This window comes from Nicotiana tabacum, chromosome 7 (assembly GCF_000715075.1).
Source record: "Nicotiana tabacum cultivar K326 chromosome 7, ASM71507v2, whole genome shotgun sequence".
Classification (NCBI taxonomy): domain Eukaryota; kingdom Viridiplantae; phylum Streptophyta; class Magnoliopsida; order Solanales; family Solanaceae; genus Nicotiana; species Nicotiana tabacum.
Window position 1 is genome coordinate 3,760,828 of NC_134086.1, and position 16,685 is coordinate 3,777,512.

At 35.7% G+C, this 16,685-nt stretch overlaps 1 protein-coding gene across 2 annotated transcripts; it reads left to right on the top strand.

Annotated features, from left to right (window-relative positions):
- Positions 1–11,473: 11,473 nt before the first annotated feature.
- Positions 11,474–16,193, top strand: LOC107823733 (late blight resistance protein R1-A-like). Of its 2 annotated transcripts, none has more exons than XM_075256895.1 (3): positions 11,474–11,631; positions 13,394–13,648; positions 13,736–16,193. In XM_075256895.1, the coding sequence occupies exons 2-3, from the start codon at positions 13,575–13,577 to the stop codon at positions 16,152–16,154; spliced, it is 2,493 nt and encodes an 830-aa protein (XP_075112996.1). In that variant the 5' UTR covers positions 11,474–11,631; positions 13,394–13,574; the 3' UTR covers positions 16,155–16,193. The 2 variants fall into 2 exon arrangements, with proteins under 2 accessions (XP_075112996.1, XP_075112997.1); XM_075256896.1 differs by having other exon boundaries at positions 13,739–16,193.
- Positions 16,194–16,685: the final 492 nt, after the last annotated feature.

A 16,685-nucleotide genomic window follows, 5' to 3' on the forward strand; every position in this document is an offset into this window, starting at 1 on the left:
TATTTTGCCTCGCATTAATGATTTATTTGATCAGCTTCAGGGAGCGAGGGTGTTCTCCAAGATTGATCTCCGTTCGGGTTATCACCAGTTAAAGATCAGGGATTCAGATATTCTTAAGACTGTTTTCAGGACCAGATATGGTCATTATGAGTTTCTTATTATGTCCTTCGGGCTAACCAATGCCCCAGAAACATTCATGCATTTGATGAACAATGTATTTCGGCCTTATCTGGATTTGTTCGTTATTGTATTCATTGATGATATCCTGGTGTACTCGCATAGTCAGGAGGAGCACGCGGAGCATTTGAGAGTTGTGTTACAGAGACTGAGGGAGGAGAAGCTTTATGCAAAATTCTCCAAGTGTGAGTTTTGGCTTAGTTCAGTGGCTTTCTTGGGGCATGTGGTGTCCAGCGAGGGTATACAGGTTGATCCGAAAAAGATAGAGGCGGTTCAGAGTTGGCCCAGACCGTTCTCAGCCACAGAGATTTGTAGCTTTCTTGGGTTAGCAGGCTATTATCGCCGATTTGTTTAGGGATTTTCATCCATTGCATCACCCTTGACCAAGTTGACTCAGAAGGGTGCTCCATTCGTATGGTCGGATGAGTGTGAGGAGAGCTTTCAGAAGCTCAAGACAGCCTTGACCACAGCTCCAGTGTTGGTTTTGCCATCAGCTTCAGGTTCATATACTGTGTATTGTGATGCTTCAAGAGTTGGGATTGGTTGTGTGTTGATGCAGGAGGGTAGAGTTATTGCTTATGCTTCTCGGCAGTTGAAGCCCCATGAGAAGAACTACCCCGTTCATGATTTGGAGTTGGCTGCCATAGTTCACGCATTGAAGATTTGGAGGCATTACTTGTATGGCGTATCTTGTGAGGTGTTCACTGATCATCGTAGTCTTCAGCATTTGTTCAAGCAAAAGGATCTTAATTTGAGGCAGCGGAGATGGTTGGAGTTCCTTAAGGATTATGATATCACTATATTATACCATCCGGGAAAGGCCAATATGGTGGCCGATGCTTTGAGCCGAAAGGCAGTGAGTATGGGGAGTTTGGAATATATTCCAATTGGGGAGAGACCTCTTGCAGTTAATGTTCAGGCCTTGGCCAATCGGTTCGTGAGGTTGGATATTTCGGAGCCCAGTTGGGTGTTGGCTTGTGTGGTTTCTCGGTCTTCTTTATATGATCGCATCAGAGAGCGTCAGTATGATGATCCGCATTTGCTTGTCCTTAGGGACAGAGTCCATTATGATGATGCCAGGGATGTGACCGTCGGTGATGATGGTGTGTTAAGGATGCAGGGCCGAATTTGTGTGCCCAATGTGGATGGGCTTAGAGAGCTGATTCTGGAGGAGGCCCATAGCTCGCAGTATTCCATTCATCCGGGTGCTGCGAAGATGTATCAGGATTTGAGGCAGCACTATTGGTGGAGAATAATGAAGAAAGATATTGTGGGATTTGTAGCTCGGTGTCTCAACTGTCAGCAGATGAAGTATGAGCATCAGAGACCGAGTGGCTTATTTCAGCAGATGGTTATTCCCGAGTGGAAGTGGGAGAGAATCACGATGGACTTTGTAGTTGGACTTCCTCGGACTTTGAAGAAGTTCGATGCTACTTGGGTGATTGTGGATCGGCTGACCAAGTCTGCGCACTTCATTCTTATGTGTACGACATATTCTTCAGAGCAGTTGGCAGGGATTTATATCTGGGAGATTGTTCGGTTACATGGCATTCCTGTTTCCATCATCTCAGATAGAGGTACTCAGTTTACTTCACAGTTTTGGAGAGCCGTGCAGAGAGAGTTGGGCACTCAGGTAGAGTTGAGCACAGCGTTTCATCCTCAGACGGACGGACAGTCCGAGCGTACTATTCAAATATTGGAGGACATGTTGCGTGCTTGTGTTATTGACTTTGGAGGTTCATGGGATAAGTTTCTACCACTTGCAGAGTTTGCTTACAACAATAGCTACCAATCGAGTATTCAGATGGCTCCATATGAGGCTTTATACGGGAGGCGGTGTAGATCTTCGGTTGGTTGGTTCGAGCCCAGCGAGGCTAGACTATTGGGGACAGATTTGGTTCAGGATGCCTTAGAGAAGGTGAAGGTGATTCAGGAGAGGCTTCGTACAGCGCAATCACGTCAGAAGAGTTATGCAGACCGGAAGGTTCGAGATGTGTCCTACATGGTCGGTGAGAAGGTCTTGCTGAAGGTTTCGCCCATGAAGGGTGTTATGGGATTTGGGAAGAAAGGAAAGTTGAGTCCTCGGTTCATTGGGCCTTTTGAGGTGCTTCGGAGGACTGGGAGGTGGCTTATGAGCTTGCTTTGCCACCCAGCCTGTCGAGTGTGCATCCGATATTTCATGTTTCTATGCTCCGGAAGTATATTAGGGATTCGTCTCATGTTTTGGACTTCAGCACGGTTCAGTTGGATGACGATTTGACCTTTGAGGTGGAGCCAGTAGCTATTTTGGGTCGCCAGGTTCGGAAGTTGAGATCAAAGGATATAGCTTCAGTGAAGGTGCAGTGGAGAGGTCGGCCCGTGAAGGAGGCTACCTGGGAGACCGAGCGAGAGATACGGAACATATATCCTCATCTGTTTGAGGCTTCAGGTATGTCTCTTGACTCGTTCGAGGACGAACATTTGTTTAAGTTGGGGAGGATTTGACGACCTGGCTAGTCGTCTCATGAGTTACCGCTCCATTTCCCCCATTTCAGCTTCTTTACGCTTCGTTATCCGTGTTTTATGGGATCGAGATGATTAGTTCGAGTTAAGAGAGGATTTGGTAAGAAATGAGACACTTAGTCTCTTTTAAGAAGGTTTAAGTTGGAAAAGTCAACCGGATGTTAACTTATGTGTTAGAGGGTTCAGGTGTGAGTTTCGACGGTTCGGTTAGCTTCGGGAGGTGATTTGTGACTTAGGAAAGTGATCGTAAGTGGTTTTGGAGGTACGATGTAGAATTAGGCTTAAATTGGTGAAGTTAGTATTTTGGCGAATTCCGGTTGATAGGTGAGATTTTGATCCGAGGGTCGTAATGGAATTCCGAGAGTTTCTGTAGCTTCGTTATGTCATTTTGGACTTGTCTGCAAAATTTGAGGTCATTCGGACGTGGTTTGGTTGGGTTATTGATCAAAAATGGAATTTGGAAGTTCTTGAGATTCATAGGCTTGAATTCGATGTGATTTGATGATTTTGGTGTTAGTCGAGGTGTTTTCATGATTGGAACGAGGTTGAATAATGTTTAGGATGCATTGGTGCTTTTGGTTAAGGTACCGGGGGCCTCGGGTGTGTTTCGGGTGAGTTTTTAGCGAGTACGGACACCCCGAAACTTTGAAAAATGGAGGGAGCAGCAGTTTTGGCGCGGACCGCGCTCCTTTTCGCGCTGGGCGCGCTGGCCTAGTGCTGGCCGCGTCAAAGTGGCCGCGGCCGCGGTCGTGAAGACTGCAGGTTGGTGGTCCTACTTCGGAAGCTCATATCTTTTGATCCACAAGGAATTTTGAGGTGATTTAAAAAGGAAAGTTGTAGCCCTTCGTGTCTAGTTTCTAGAAAGGTAAAGATATCACCATTTGAATATATGTAACAAAAGTTATGGCCAAAATACTAAAGTCTATCACTGCAGAAGGAGGCCTGTGCGGCCGCGCGTTGCCTTTGCGCGGACCGCACTGGCTTGCGCTGACCGCGTGCGTTTTGGTGCGGCCGCGTGAGCTGGAAACCTGAGGGGTACATATAAATACGAGATTTTGGGCTTTATTTAATATTTTGACCTAGAGAGCTCGGATTTTGGTGATTTTTTGAAGGTTTGTCAAGAAATTCATCGGGGAATCTATTTTAACTCAGATTTGGCTAGAATACATGAATCTATCACTGAATTCATTATTTAATTCGTGATTTGAGATGGAATTTGGGAAGAAAATTGTGGAACCTTTCAAAAATATAAAATGATGATTTGAAGGACCAAATGATATCCGAATGGGATAATTTTGGTATGGTTAGACTCGTGAGGGTATGGGGATTCTGAAAATGTAAGTTTTTCCTGATTCCGAGATGTGGGCCCGGGGCTCGGGTTTTGCTAATTTCGAGATTTTTGATATTTTTCGAATGTTTTCGCTTGGGCTTTTTTCCCTTAGCATATTGTGACGTATTCGTTCTGATTTTGGATAGATTCGACGCGCGTGGAGGCCAATTCGAGGGGCAAAGGCGTCGCGAGCTAGAGAATTAGCCAGTTCGAGGTGAGTAATGGTTGTAAATGATGTTCTGAGGGTTTGAAACCCCGGATTGCACATCGTAGTGCTATATTGAGGCAAGATACGCGCTGGATGATGAGCGTGGGGTTTTCACTACTGGGGATTGTGACTTGGTCCATCCCGATTGATGATTTTACCGAATATTTGACTGAAATTCATTTGTTACCATCATGATTTGGGCTGATTGCCATATTTGGGCTTCGTGCCAACTATTTGGACTCTTCGGGGATTTTTATCACTGTTTCCTTACTGCTTGACTTATTATTTGAACTCAGTCCTGTTGCTATCTACTGCTTTACAAACTCAGCCACTTTTCTCAGTTTTGAAACTAAAATGATATTTCTGCATCATGTTTTGGGCTGAGGACTACTGTTTTACTAATGCCCAAGGGGCTTATGATGATTTCTGGACTGAGTGAGGCCGAAGGCCATATGTAAGGATATGCTGAGTGATATGAGGTCGAGGGCCTGAGATACTATTTAGGCCATGCGGTGGCTTGAGTGATGTGAGGATATACTGAGTGATGATGCCACGAGGTGGCTTGATATAGCGCTTGGGCCGTAAGAGGCCCCTCCGGAGTCTGCACACCCACAGTGAGCGCGGGTACCCATGTGATTTGAAACAGTGGTAACAATGACACTGTTTGATGAAAGTTGGTCAGGTAACAATGGCTCACCATTATGCTGAGTGATTGTGAGGTAGCCCGAGGGGCTGATACTGTAATGAGAGTGAGCCCGAGGGGTTGATACTATGATGAGCGATTGATACTGTGCCCGAGGGGCGGATTTCTACTTGTTAATTACCTGTTAAATTACCTGTTTTACTTGTTTTAAAAAGGAATATCATTTGATTTCTTCACTGATTTACTGCTTTAAGTGATTTTACTGCTTGATATGGAATTGCTTTGTGCCTTTACGTGTTTTCATACTTTCAGCCATTATTTGTAATTATTACTCACTGAGTCGGAGTACTCACATTACTCCCTGCACCATGTGTGCAGATTCAGGTATAGCAGAGTCCGCACCTGAGCGCTGATTGCTAGGCAGTGATTTGGAGTTACGAGGTAGTTGTTGACGTCCGCAACCCCCTTGTCTCTCTTATCCTCTATCGTTTTTGTTTTCTTCAGATTGTTGTATCGGATTCCGTACTTGTAGACCTATAGCAGATTCTATAGCAGCTCATGACTTGTCACCCCGGTTTGGGATGTGTCGGGATGGTTCCTGCTGTTATTATCGTTAAATTCCGCAATTTATGAGTATTATATTATATGTTATTGCTGTTATGATGATTAACTATTTAAAAGAGGTATTCCGTTTTGGTTTGGCTGGCCTTGTCTTCACGAGATGCGTCATCACGACCGGGTTCGAGGATTGGGTCGTGACATTCTAAAATGACAAATAATTTGAGAAAACTATTTTTAATAAACACGACTGATAATATGAGACGGAAGGAATAACATTTCAAAGAATCTTGGGAAAAAATTTTAAAAATGAGAAATTAATGATAAAGGGAAAACAAGAATTTTTTGTATCTTTTTCTTGGTTTATTAAAATAAACAAGTAAAAGTAAAAATATATTTTTATTATAGTGAACAAGTAAAAGTGAAGCGGAGAGAGTAAATAAATGGAAAAATTTCACATTAAAACAATTGAGCTCCATACTTTTTAATTTTATAGCCCATATTTCAATTTACAGTCAACTAACCCAAAAATAAGAGGCTAAGATTCAACATCCAACTTAAATAGGTTCTCAAAATTACTATTTAATTTTTTAAAAAGATTCCTCAAGCTTTTAAATTAATTTTTGAATCAGTAATTGTGACTCAAATATTAATTCAACAAACAAAATTCATTTGGGTGGTGAAAATTAGGTTTTTAACAAGCTTAAATATGTGGGTTTAAATTTTGAATTTGATTTTGTGAGAATTTTGGAGTGGGTGTTATTTAGACTTGTTAGAAATAGTATAGGGAGGTTGTATATAAAATTTGAAGTCATTTTATGGAGATTTGGACTGGTTTTGAACAAGAATTGCAACTGAAAATCGTGGAAGAAGTTCGTCTACATACGCTTGTATAAAGGTGTATAAAAGTGTATAATAGTGTACAAGGTGTGTTTCTACACTCATATACACTATTATACAAGATTATACATAATTATACAAAAAACTGACTTCATCTTCTTCCGTGCGTCTTTTCTGAAATTTAACTCAAATCTACTCCAAATCACTTCAAATTTAAAATTTGAACTTCTTTTGATATTTTCAATCAATTGGAACAACGCTCAATCCAAATAACTAACAAATTCAAAAAAAACTCATTTTCAAAAGCAAAGCTTTGAATGGTCTTCAATGGTGGACTTCTATTCTTCAATTTTCTTACATTGCAAGCAGGTGACACAAGAGGAGAAACGGAAAATATACGGCCCCTTGAAGCATATATAGAAGATGTGAGAAGAAGAAAGAGTGAAAGCAATGGTTGTGAGAACAAAGAATTAACTCCATAGCTTTTAGAAGCAATGGTTGTAAGAACATAAATTTTGAATTTACAAGTGCTTTCAAAATATGTACAATATAGACTAGGTGAGATAAAACTTAAAAACATGAGCCATTTTTTGTTATGGTGTGAAGTCATATGTATTTTCTTGTAATTCTTTCTAAATCTATATAAATATATAAAAGAGGGACATAGAAGTCTAACGTGGCACATCCCATATATGAGTATTCTTATTTATCCTTTTTCCTATTTTTTTTGCATTTTTCCAATCTTTTTCCTACAATTTTGTTCTTTATTGTGATTTAAAAGCTCAAGAGTTGTGTTGTTCCAATAAAGATGGAACGATTGTGTTCTTCCAATAAACATGGAAAGGTTGCAACAATTACTAAAAATAATGGTAGCAGTTTCAAAGGATGTCATAATGAGTAAATTACATAATGAATATACTGGTGGCAATTAATACACCACTCCTCCTCATAATAACCAACATTTCACCCAGTTTATTCTTTATAAAACTTAATACAAATAACATATATACATCGACCAAAAAAAAGAAAAAGAAGAGAAGAAGAAGCTTTTGAACTCAGAATTGGATTTGCAAGAAAAATATTATTAGGGAGTTAGAGTTCAAACTTCCAAGAAAGAAAAGGACAAATCACGTTTTGCTGGCAATATATCTGTTGCATCAGTAATTGTGCTATGCATTTACTTATAGATTTCATGTTCTAAGTTCTCTTCTCATTCTTCTAATACTCTGCTTTTGATGATTGTACTTTTTAATGATTAAAGGGTTAAAATATTTTTATCATATGGATATATTTATCGCGATATTTAGATAAGTTCGATTCTTACTTTAATCCATTACAAACTTTTTGTTGATGCATTGACTGTCATTTAAGTATTTTATAACATTAGTTAAGAGGTATTATGGGGCTTCAGTGCGACAATCTTGCGTGATTAATTATGATTGAACTTTTAGAAAGTGATCAGAAATTGTATCTAATTTCATTTTAAGATCTCTTTCGAGTTAGTACATGGAATAAATTTTTTCCTCAAGCTAGCTCTCTGTTACTTCTCACATGGCAACGTCAACATTCAAGTCCAACATTGATTATGTGATGAACAAAAAAAATACACTCACTTATTTTTTGAAATACCAAGTTATTGTTCCTTTTGATTTATTTTACAGGATAGCACCAGAGGACATGGAGCAATTACATGGATATGATTTCAAGTAATATTTCTATTCAGTTACGTGAGCTATGTAGCTAATGACATTGAAATATACAATCCCAACCTTAATTATGACAGATTATGAGAGGAACAAATGATACGCTTGAGGTACTTTTTATAATATTTACTTACTCTTACTGTTAATGTTTTTAATATTAGTATTTCCGTTGCTCTTACACCTTCTTCTTTTTTATATTATGTAATATTTTAAAGTGCGAACCAATATTTCAAATGTTTTTCATGTTCTCATACGAGATTCAGTATTCAAAACTCTGCAATATCAGTAGCTTAACATTTTTGGACTACTTTCTGACAATTATATTTGAATTTAATATTTTGACATTTGATAATTTTATTCAAAAAAAATGAATGGGTAGATAAATAAAAAAAAAGTCAAAAAAAAAGAAGAACAAGAGGAAAGGCAAAAGACAAGAAAACTGTGTACTTTCACCTATATGGATTAATAAGAGAAAGGATCAACTATCTCTACAAATAATAAAACTCCAATAATGACGAACTAGAAAAAATACCTACTGCATACTTCATCTAAAAGTCTTTTTGTTGCATTCTCGTTTGAAATTTTTACATTAAATCTTAACGTATTGGTCAAGATAGAGGTTGTATGAGCAATTCAATTTTGATAAATATTTTCATCTTAAGAATTTTTGTATGATCATCATTATTATTTTTTTCTCCTTTTTTTACTTCTTTCCCCTCATTTTTCATTTATTTTATTTTTAATAGCCCAATATGTCATTAATTTCTTTCATCTTTATTATACCATTAATACTCTTTTCCGAAACGTCTCCTTCATTCCTAACGCATCCTCATCCTTCTTATTAGTTTCATTCTCCTTCCTCATTTAAACATATGCATTATTTTCTTCCTACACTCATATTTTAATATGGTTATCTTTTAATTAGTAATTAATTATCTTTATATGTACTCATTTCATGCTTGCATATGTCTTAATTTTTTTAATAGTTTTATAGGATAGCATAATATTAGTCGCACATATTACAAACACATATCCTAGCATATTTGGTTATTTTTTCGGTTCGGGAGATATAATTTTGACGGATGTTGATTTTGTGTAATTTTTCTTTTTCAATTGGTGAGGTTCAACGACAATCTTATTTTTGTGGTAGTATCCTAACCTATTTGATCATTTTTTTAGGTTCATGGGACATATTTATGGCTGAAAATCTTGGCACATGATGGTCATACGTAGTCTTTCTTTTTCAATTGGCTATGCTTATATATATATATATATATATATATATATATATATATATATATATATATATATATATATATATATATATATATATATATATATATATATATATATATATATATATATATATATATATATATATATATATATATATATATATATATATATATATATATATATATATATATATATATATATATATATATATATATATATGTGTGTGTGTTTTGGCATATTTATCTCTAAGAAACACATTTATAATTATCATTCCTTTTTTCCCTTCAATTATTCTCTTTTTTGGAAATAATTAATCGAATAACATTTATATGTACTATATTTTTTAAAATTAAAGAAATAAAATTATAAAGGATTTTTTTATATTTTATTAATTTATTTTTGAGACGAAGCGCGGCAAATTTACTAGTAAATAAATAGAATGGGGACATAAGTTGGGACATCCAATTAATTGATTCGTGTTAAGAAAGATTAATTATAGGGAATGGTCTTTCTATATTCTAATTATTCAGGCCACTAGCAATTTAGTAATAATTCTAAAAAAACGTGTAGCACTGGTGGTTTTCTTTTAATAAAAAAAGAAAGAGATGAAGCAGCAGTAGGCTGAATAAATATACATTCAGACAAACTAAATATTTTATAGCAGGGCTTTAACAGCCACTTAGAAATAGAAAATTTGCAGAATAAATATACTTCAGACAACTAAAATATTTTATAGCAGAGCTTTAATAGCCACTTAAAAACAGAAAATCTGCAGAGTAAATATACATTCAGACAACTAATTAAAATAATTCATCAACCTAAAATATCTAATAAAAATTTGAATTTAAGCAAATTAGTTGACTCCTCTTACAATTAAAATTAGTCCAATTCTAGGGTGATCCATAGAAATAGGACACTTTAGTGTCATTATTGGTTTCTTTAGTGCCACTATTGACAAAAGAGCTTAAATTATTGAAATAGCATGCTTCCAGACATAATTATTGCTAATTACTTTGTAATTATTTAATAATATGGTATTATAACAGCCGCGTGAGTTGACTATTTGTTGCTTTAGTTGAAAAAGACGAGGTCTATTCAAATTACGCGGATGGTCTTATTTTAAACTTTTATAAAAATAATAAGTTTAATTTATTTCTGAAAGTAGAAAAAACTTACGTATTAATGTATTCATTCATGGATTATGCGTTTACTCCTGTTGCGTTGATTTCCCCTCCAAACTAGTCATTGTTACTTTCCAAGTAAGTGCCCTTTTTAAAAAAAATAGTAACACTGTGTTGTGTTTGGTACGAAGAAAAATATTTTTCGAAAAATATTTTTCAATTTTTTTATGTTTGTTTGACTTAAATGTTTTGGAAAATATTTTACTTATGAACTCATCTTCCTTCAATTGGAAAAAATGTTTTTCTTATCAAGCAGAGGGAAAACATTTTCCAAAACACTTATCAACCTTCCCCACCCTACCCCAACCCCTACCATCCCACCGCCACACCCCACACCCACCCAATCCCAATCCCAACCCCCATCCCACCCCACCCCATGGAGACTTGGGGGAATGAGGAGTGAGGAGAGTAACATAAAAAAAATATTTTCTACTTTCTCTAACCAAACACTAGAAAATATTTTCTTGAAAAAGTTTTTCACTCACGAACCAAACAAGGAAAAATAAATTATAAAACCATTCATTTTCAATGTAAAACATTTTCTTTCCTACCAAATACACCCTCAATTTAAAAGTCATGATATTTTCATCGAAAAAACCATATTGTCTTGTACGCAGGGCGGGTCCACACAAAACATACTTATTAGGTTGACCCGATAAACTTAAAAAAATAAGTAAACATTCCTAACAAATTCTGTATTAATAGTACTTATATTATTTTGAAAAGTTTAAGAATTTCCTAAAGAGACATGTGATTGCGACTCTTCTGACTTTTTGTACATATAAATTTTCATCAACCAAAGCTGTCATCGCAGATTTAATTATTTTTGGTCGTATATAATACTTTTAATATAATATAGATGAGATGATTTATAGAATTAAAAAAAAAATTATCAAAACTTGTCGAGAAAATATATTAGAGAAAATAACAAATATTAATAGGAACTCACATCGGAGGTACAAGTTAGGTCTGAACATAAGTTTGAAATTCTTGTTCAACGTGCAGGATTTTATTTTTTATTTTTTTTAGCCACCTTCCTGATTGGGGGGTTAGGCTAGGATTGATTAATATAAACATAATTGTTTTATTGTTTATTTGTTAAATTTAATAATCCCAACCACAACTATGAATCATCACTCCTTTACTTCATTTTCTCATTTACACCATCTTCTTTCCTATTCCTAACTCCTCTACTCCAAAACCATAAATTCAGAACAATTAATCTTTTCTGCAGCGGCTTTTCTTAGTGCAAGGTGAGATTTTCTGTGGTTATTTGAAAAAAAGTCTGACCTATTTCTTGAGCCTGTTTTTTTTTCTTTTTAAATTTATTGTAATGATTTTTATTCTTTTTAAAATCTCGTTAGTCTGATGTTTATGCTTTGCTAATGATTTTCTTTCCAAGAAACCCCCACCCGATCTGGTAACTTGAATTTTATCCTTATAGTGGCTAATGAGGCCTTAAACAGTAGTACTATAGGCATAAAAATGAAAAGAAGTTGAAAAAATGACACTGTATATATAGCCGTTATAAAAATAATAGTCGAAAAAATATATAAAATTTATTTATATAAATATACATTATGTATGTTATATAAAAAAATTATACAAATTTTATACACTTTTTTTGACTACCAAATATAACTAGTTTCTGGCATGAAATTCGTTAAAACCCCAAAATAATGAACAATGATTGGTATATGTTGGTATCAACGAGATCTACCAAGATTACTTTTGGGTTTTTTTCACAAGAAATAAAACCAGATAGTACAGGTAGCTAAATTTTAAAGATATTCATGTAACTTCTATATACTACTAGAATAAAAGAAAATTTTACACTATCATGCTATCTACAATGTAATTACAGGTAATCATCCATAAAAAAAAAAAGAACTAATTTAGTAGCCTTTTATTTAATTATCCTTATAGTTAGGGGTGTTCATAAAAATCCGAAAAATCGAACCAAACCGAAAACCAAACCAAACCGACCTAAAAAACCGACACTTTTTGGTTTGGTTTGGTTTTGGTTTTGAAATTTAATAACCGATCAAATTTGGTTTGGTTTTGGTTTTAATAAAAAAAAAAAAAACCGAACCAAACCAAACCGAATATAAGAGTAACTATTTTAAATTTAAAATTACACCTATATATATGTGTACTTTTATACAAAGTTTCAAAAATTTTATAGTAAATGTTAATCGTTTGCACTTTTAGTACAGTTCTTTTAACTTTACATTCTAGTTTGATTGGTAGTTTTCTTTTGTTAAGTGTAAGAATCTATTTCATGTTAAAAATAATATATTTTTAATTGAGTCCTTAAATTATTCATCAATATTTGATTCAATTATCATCAATATATTTTGGTAAATAATAGATTTTTCAAAGGGCAATTGATTTGATAGTGTTACGTTAAAAATGTGGTCGCCGAAATATGTGTTTGGTAGTTTATGTCTTATATTTAAGAAAAAAACCGACAAATAACCGAAAAAACCGAAAAACCGAATCGAGAAAAATTCGACTTAATTGGTTTGGTTTGGTTCTAATATTTGAAAAACCGACTTAGTTGGTTTGGTTTCTTTTTGGGAAAAAACCGGTCCAAACTGGACCATGAACAAAACTATAAGTTATAGCGGCTAATGAGACCTTAAACAATAGTACTTTAGGCATAAAAATGAAAAGAAATTGGAAAAATGACTCTGTATAGCCGCGGTAAAAATAATAGTCAAAAAAATGTATAAAATTTGTTTGTATAAATATACGTTATGTATGTTATATCAAAAAATTATACAAATTTTATACACTTTTTTGGCTATCACATACAATTTGAATAAAAGAGAATGGCCTAACAAAGATCTCATATGTTTTGTTATGATTTCCTGTATTATATTTTATTAATCTTCATGAATAAAGGTCATATAACAAAAGGATACTTGTAATATGCCATCAGACCATATGTTATGTATATGTGAAAACACCTCGTTAATTTGAAACCATTTTCAAATTGTTTTTGGAGGTTAGGTTGGCATCCCGCTCAATCCAGTTTGAAGTCATCTGAACCTGATACTTTGCTCCAGATTTCACTCGGCTTCTACTTCAAACTCATCATCCTCCATAGTTCACATTCATATAGCGGGACTTTCCAAACGAAGAATTACCTCTTATCCAATTGGTCTTATTTTAATTTGACGTGAAGAATAGAATGTCTTTCAACAACAGGGAAGGGGGAAAGAATAAGTTTCTGTACAGGGACAACATGGGAATCAAGAAGAAAAGGTACTTCATAAGATTTAATTTGAACATTACGCGACAACTCTTTGCCAATCGAGCAATCAATTCTAACATAATAATATTTATTTCTAGCAGCCGAAGAGAGACAAAGCTAATTGACATGGAGAGCATTCAGGGTGGTGAAAGATCTCTTGCTGATGCAACTGCTTCTACCAAACATAGTCTTCCATCAATGGAAGAGGAAGTAGTTGGTTTTGAGGATGATACAAAAAGCATAATTCAACAATTGACTGGAGGAACAAAGGAACTAGACATTATCTCGATTGTTGGAATGCCAGGACTCGGCAAAACCACTTTGGCTAGAAAGGTGTTTAATCATTTTATTGATAATAGACACTTTGACGTTAGAGCATGGTGCTCTATTTCAAAAGAATATAGCTCGACGAAGGTGTTCTCTGAGATTCTTAAACAAGTTGTAGGCAGTATGAATGGTATAAGAGATGAAGACATACCTCACGAGTTGCGAAAGAGTCTAATGCGCAAGAGATACCTCATCGTGTTAGACGATATATGGGAAGTTAAGGCATGGGAAGAGTTGCGATTATCTTTCCCACATGGTGAAGATGGAAGCAGAGTAGTGGTAACAACTCGAGATGAACAAGTGGTTAGGCAGCTTAAGCTCCACAGTGATCCATATTTTCTTCGATTTCTCAGTGTGGATGAGAGCTGGGAATTACTCCAGAAGAAAGTTTTTCAAGGAGAAATCTGTCCACAAGAGTTACTCGAAGCAGGATTGCGAGTTGCCAAAAACTGTAAAGGATTACCACTTGTGATTGTCTTGATTGCTGGAATTATTTCAAAGAAAAGGCAAGCCTCTTTGTGGTTTAAGGTCGCAAATGAATTAAGTTCCCATGCTTTAGAAGAGCAAAGCATGAAGATAATAGAATCAAGTTACGACCATCTGGAAGATCACTTAAAGGCTTGTCTTCTTTACATGGGATTGTTTCCAGAAGACTACAATTTTCCAGTTTCTATTTTACTTAAGTTGTGGATAGCTGAAAATTTTGTACAGAATTCGGATACAGATAACTTGGAGGAAGCATCTAAAAATTTCTTGAATGATCTAGCGAACAAAAGCCTTGTAATGGTTTCTAAAAGGAGAGATAATGGTGAGATAAAGTACTGCACTCTTCATGATGTAGTGCGTGAGTTTTGCTGGAGAAAACTTGCAAAAGAAAAGTTTATGCAGCTCATAATCCCATATAATCCAGACCAATCTTTAGGTGCAACGGAACCTCGGTTATGCATGTATGTTCATAACGATCTGGTCAAGCAGTTGGTGGAGCATGAACATTCATTGGATAAAATTCCAATGTTGGCGGAGTTGAGTGAAGTAGGATCATTTGCTCAATGTCATGGTAGGTCTCTTGAGTTCATTGCTCATCCAAAACTCTATAAATGGGACCTGAGTTTGACAAATCATGTCCTTTTACTTGATTGCATTAGACTTATTCGGGTGTTGGATTTGTTGAATGTCTACTTGGAGGGACGTTTTTGGGCTAGGGCAATGCAAGCAGTAACTCACTTGAGGTATCTTGCAATTCATACCCAAGAATTTTGTTTCCCGTGGGTATCACACCTACTCGATCTACAAACTTTGCGGGTGGGGTGGCAACCTATTTCATTAAACAGTAGGATATCCCCTGCTGCTATTTGGAAAATGCAGAAGCTAAGGCATGTGGATATCAAGGAAATTAAATTCGCATGGGAAGAGAATGATCGAGCAATTTTCGAAGAATCTTCACAAACTGTGTTACCGAACTTGAAGTCTTTCGGGAAATGCTGTATATATTTGGCTGATATGACTCCGGAGTTCTGGTGGAGATTTCCAAATATTGAACAACTCAAGCTCCACATTGTTGAACCGATTTTACCTGACTTCTCCCCACCAGAATTTGATATGCCAAATCTTGAAGAACTCCCACTTCAATCTCTCGAAGTGGGCTTCTCAGACATGCCAGAGACGCATGACTTTGGAATCGGAAGGGGCAGCTGTCTTGTTTTCCCCTCAAATCTAAAGGATTTGTCCATTCATAGCATTATCCTAACAGAAAAAGTTGTTTCAAATATTGCAAGACTGCGAAATCTTGAGAGACTCAAACTACGTCGAATACTCTTCAAGGATAAAGATATCAGATGTTGGGATGTGGGTGATTACAAGTTCCCAGCACTCAAATATTTGAACTTAAGGGGTGTTCATATGACCGAATGGCGCTCCTCAGAGGCATCCTTTCCCGTGCTTGAGAAACTGGTTATACGTCGTTGTGAGAAGCTTCAAGAGATCCCGTCTAGCTTCGCGGATATCCAAACACTGAAGTTGATCAGATTGAGGGGCTGCATGAAGTCAGTTGAGGATTCAGCTCTCAACATTAAAAAAGAAGTAGAAGATATCACAGGATGTGACTCTCTCCAAGTTCAAGTTGATTTTAAAAATATGCCTCTTGGAAGAAAAGATCATTATTTACGAATATTTAAAAATTCTGTTTTCTAAAATTTTAAGTTCTGCTTAATCTGAAGTAATTTCTTTTTATGGGGGTGTATGTGAGGAGAATAGCTGTTTTTTGTTTGTTTAATCTATTCACGAAATGATTTTGAGTGTGGAATTATTAGAAAAGGATAACCAGTTTCTACATACAAAAAAAGGACAGTACTACACTTCTCAAAATCAAATAGGTTATAATGTAGAACAATTGACTCAACCTAGATTCGAAGGAACCTCAGTTATGCATGTATATCCATGACGATCTTGTGAAACAATTGGTGCAGTATGAATATTCAACGTTGGCAGGATGTCAAAGATGTGTCGACTTCATAGCTCATCCAACATTCTGTCCATGGTATCATTAACTCTTTTCTCTTAGATAACTTTAGACTTCAAGATACCCCTTCTAACTTTAGACTTCAAGTAAGTCACATCAGGATTCAGCTCTCAACGTTAGAATAAACAAGCTCTGTCCTCCGCTTTTCTGCACCTTTGACATGAAAAAGCATTAAGGAGTTGTTTGGTAGGGTATATAAGAAT

Coding starts and splice junctions, on each gene's coding strand:
- LOC107823733 (XM_075256895.1), top strand. CDS start 13,575: ATGTCTTTCAACAACAGGGAAGGGGGAAAGAATAAGTTTCTGTACAGG. Junction 13,649..13,735: donor ATGGGAATCAAGAAGAAAAG/GTACTTCATAAG, acceptor ATTTATTTCTAG/CAGCCGAAGAGAGACAAAGC.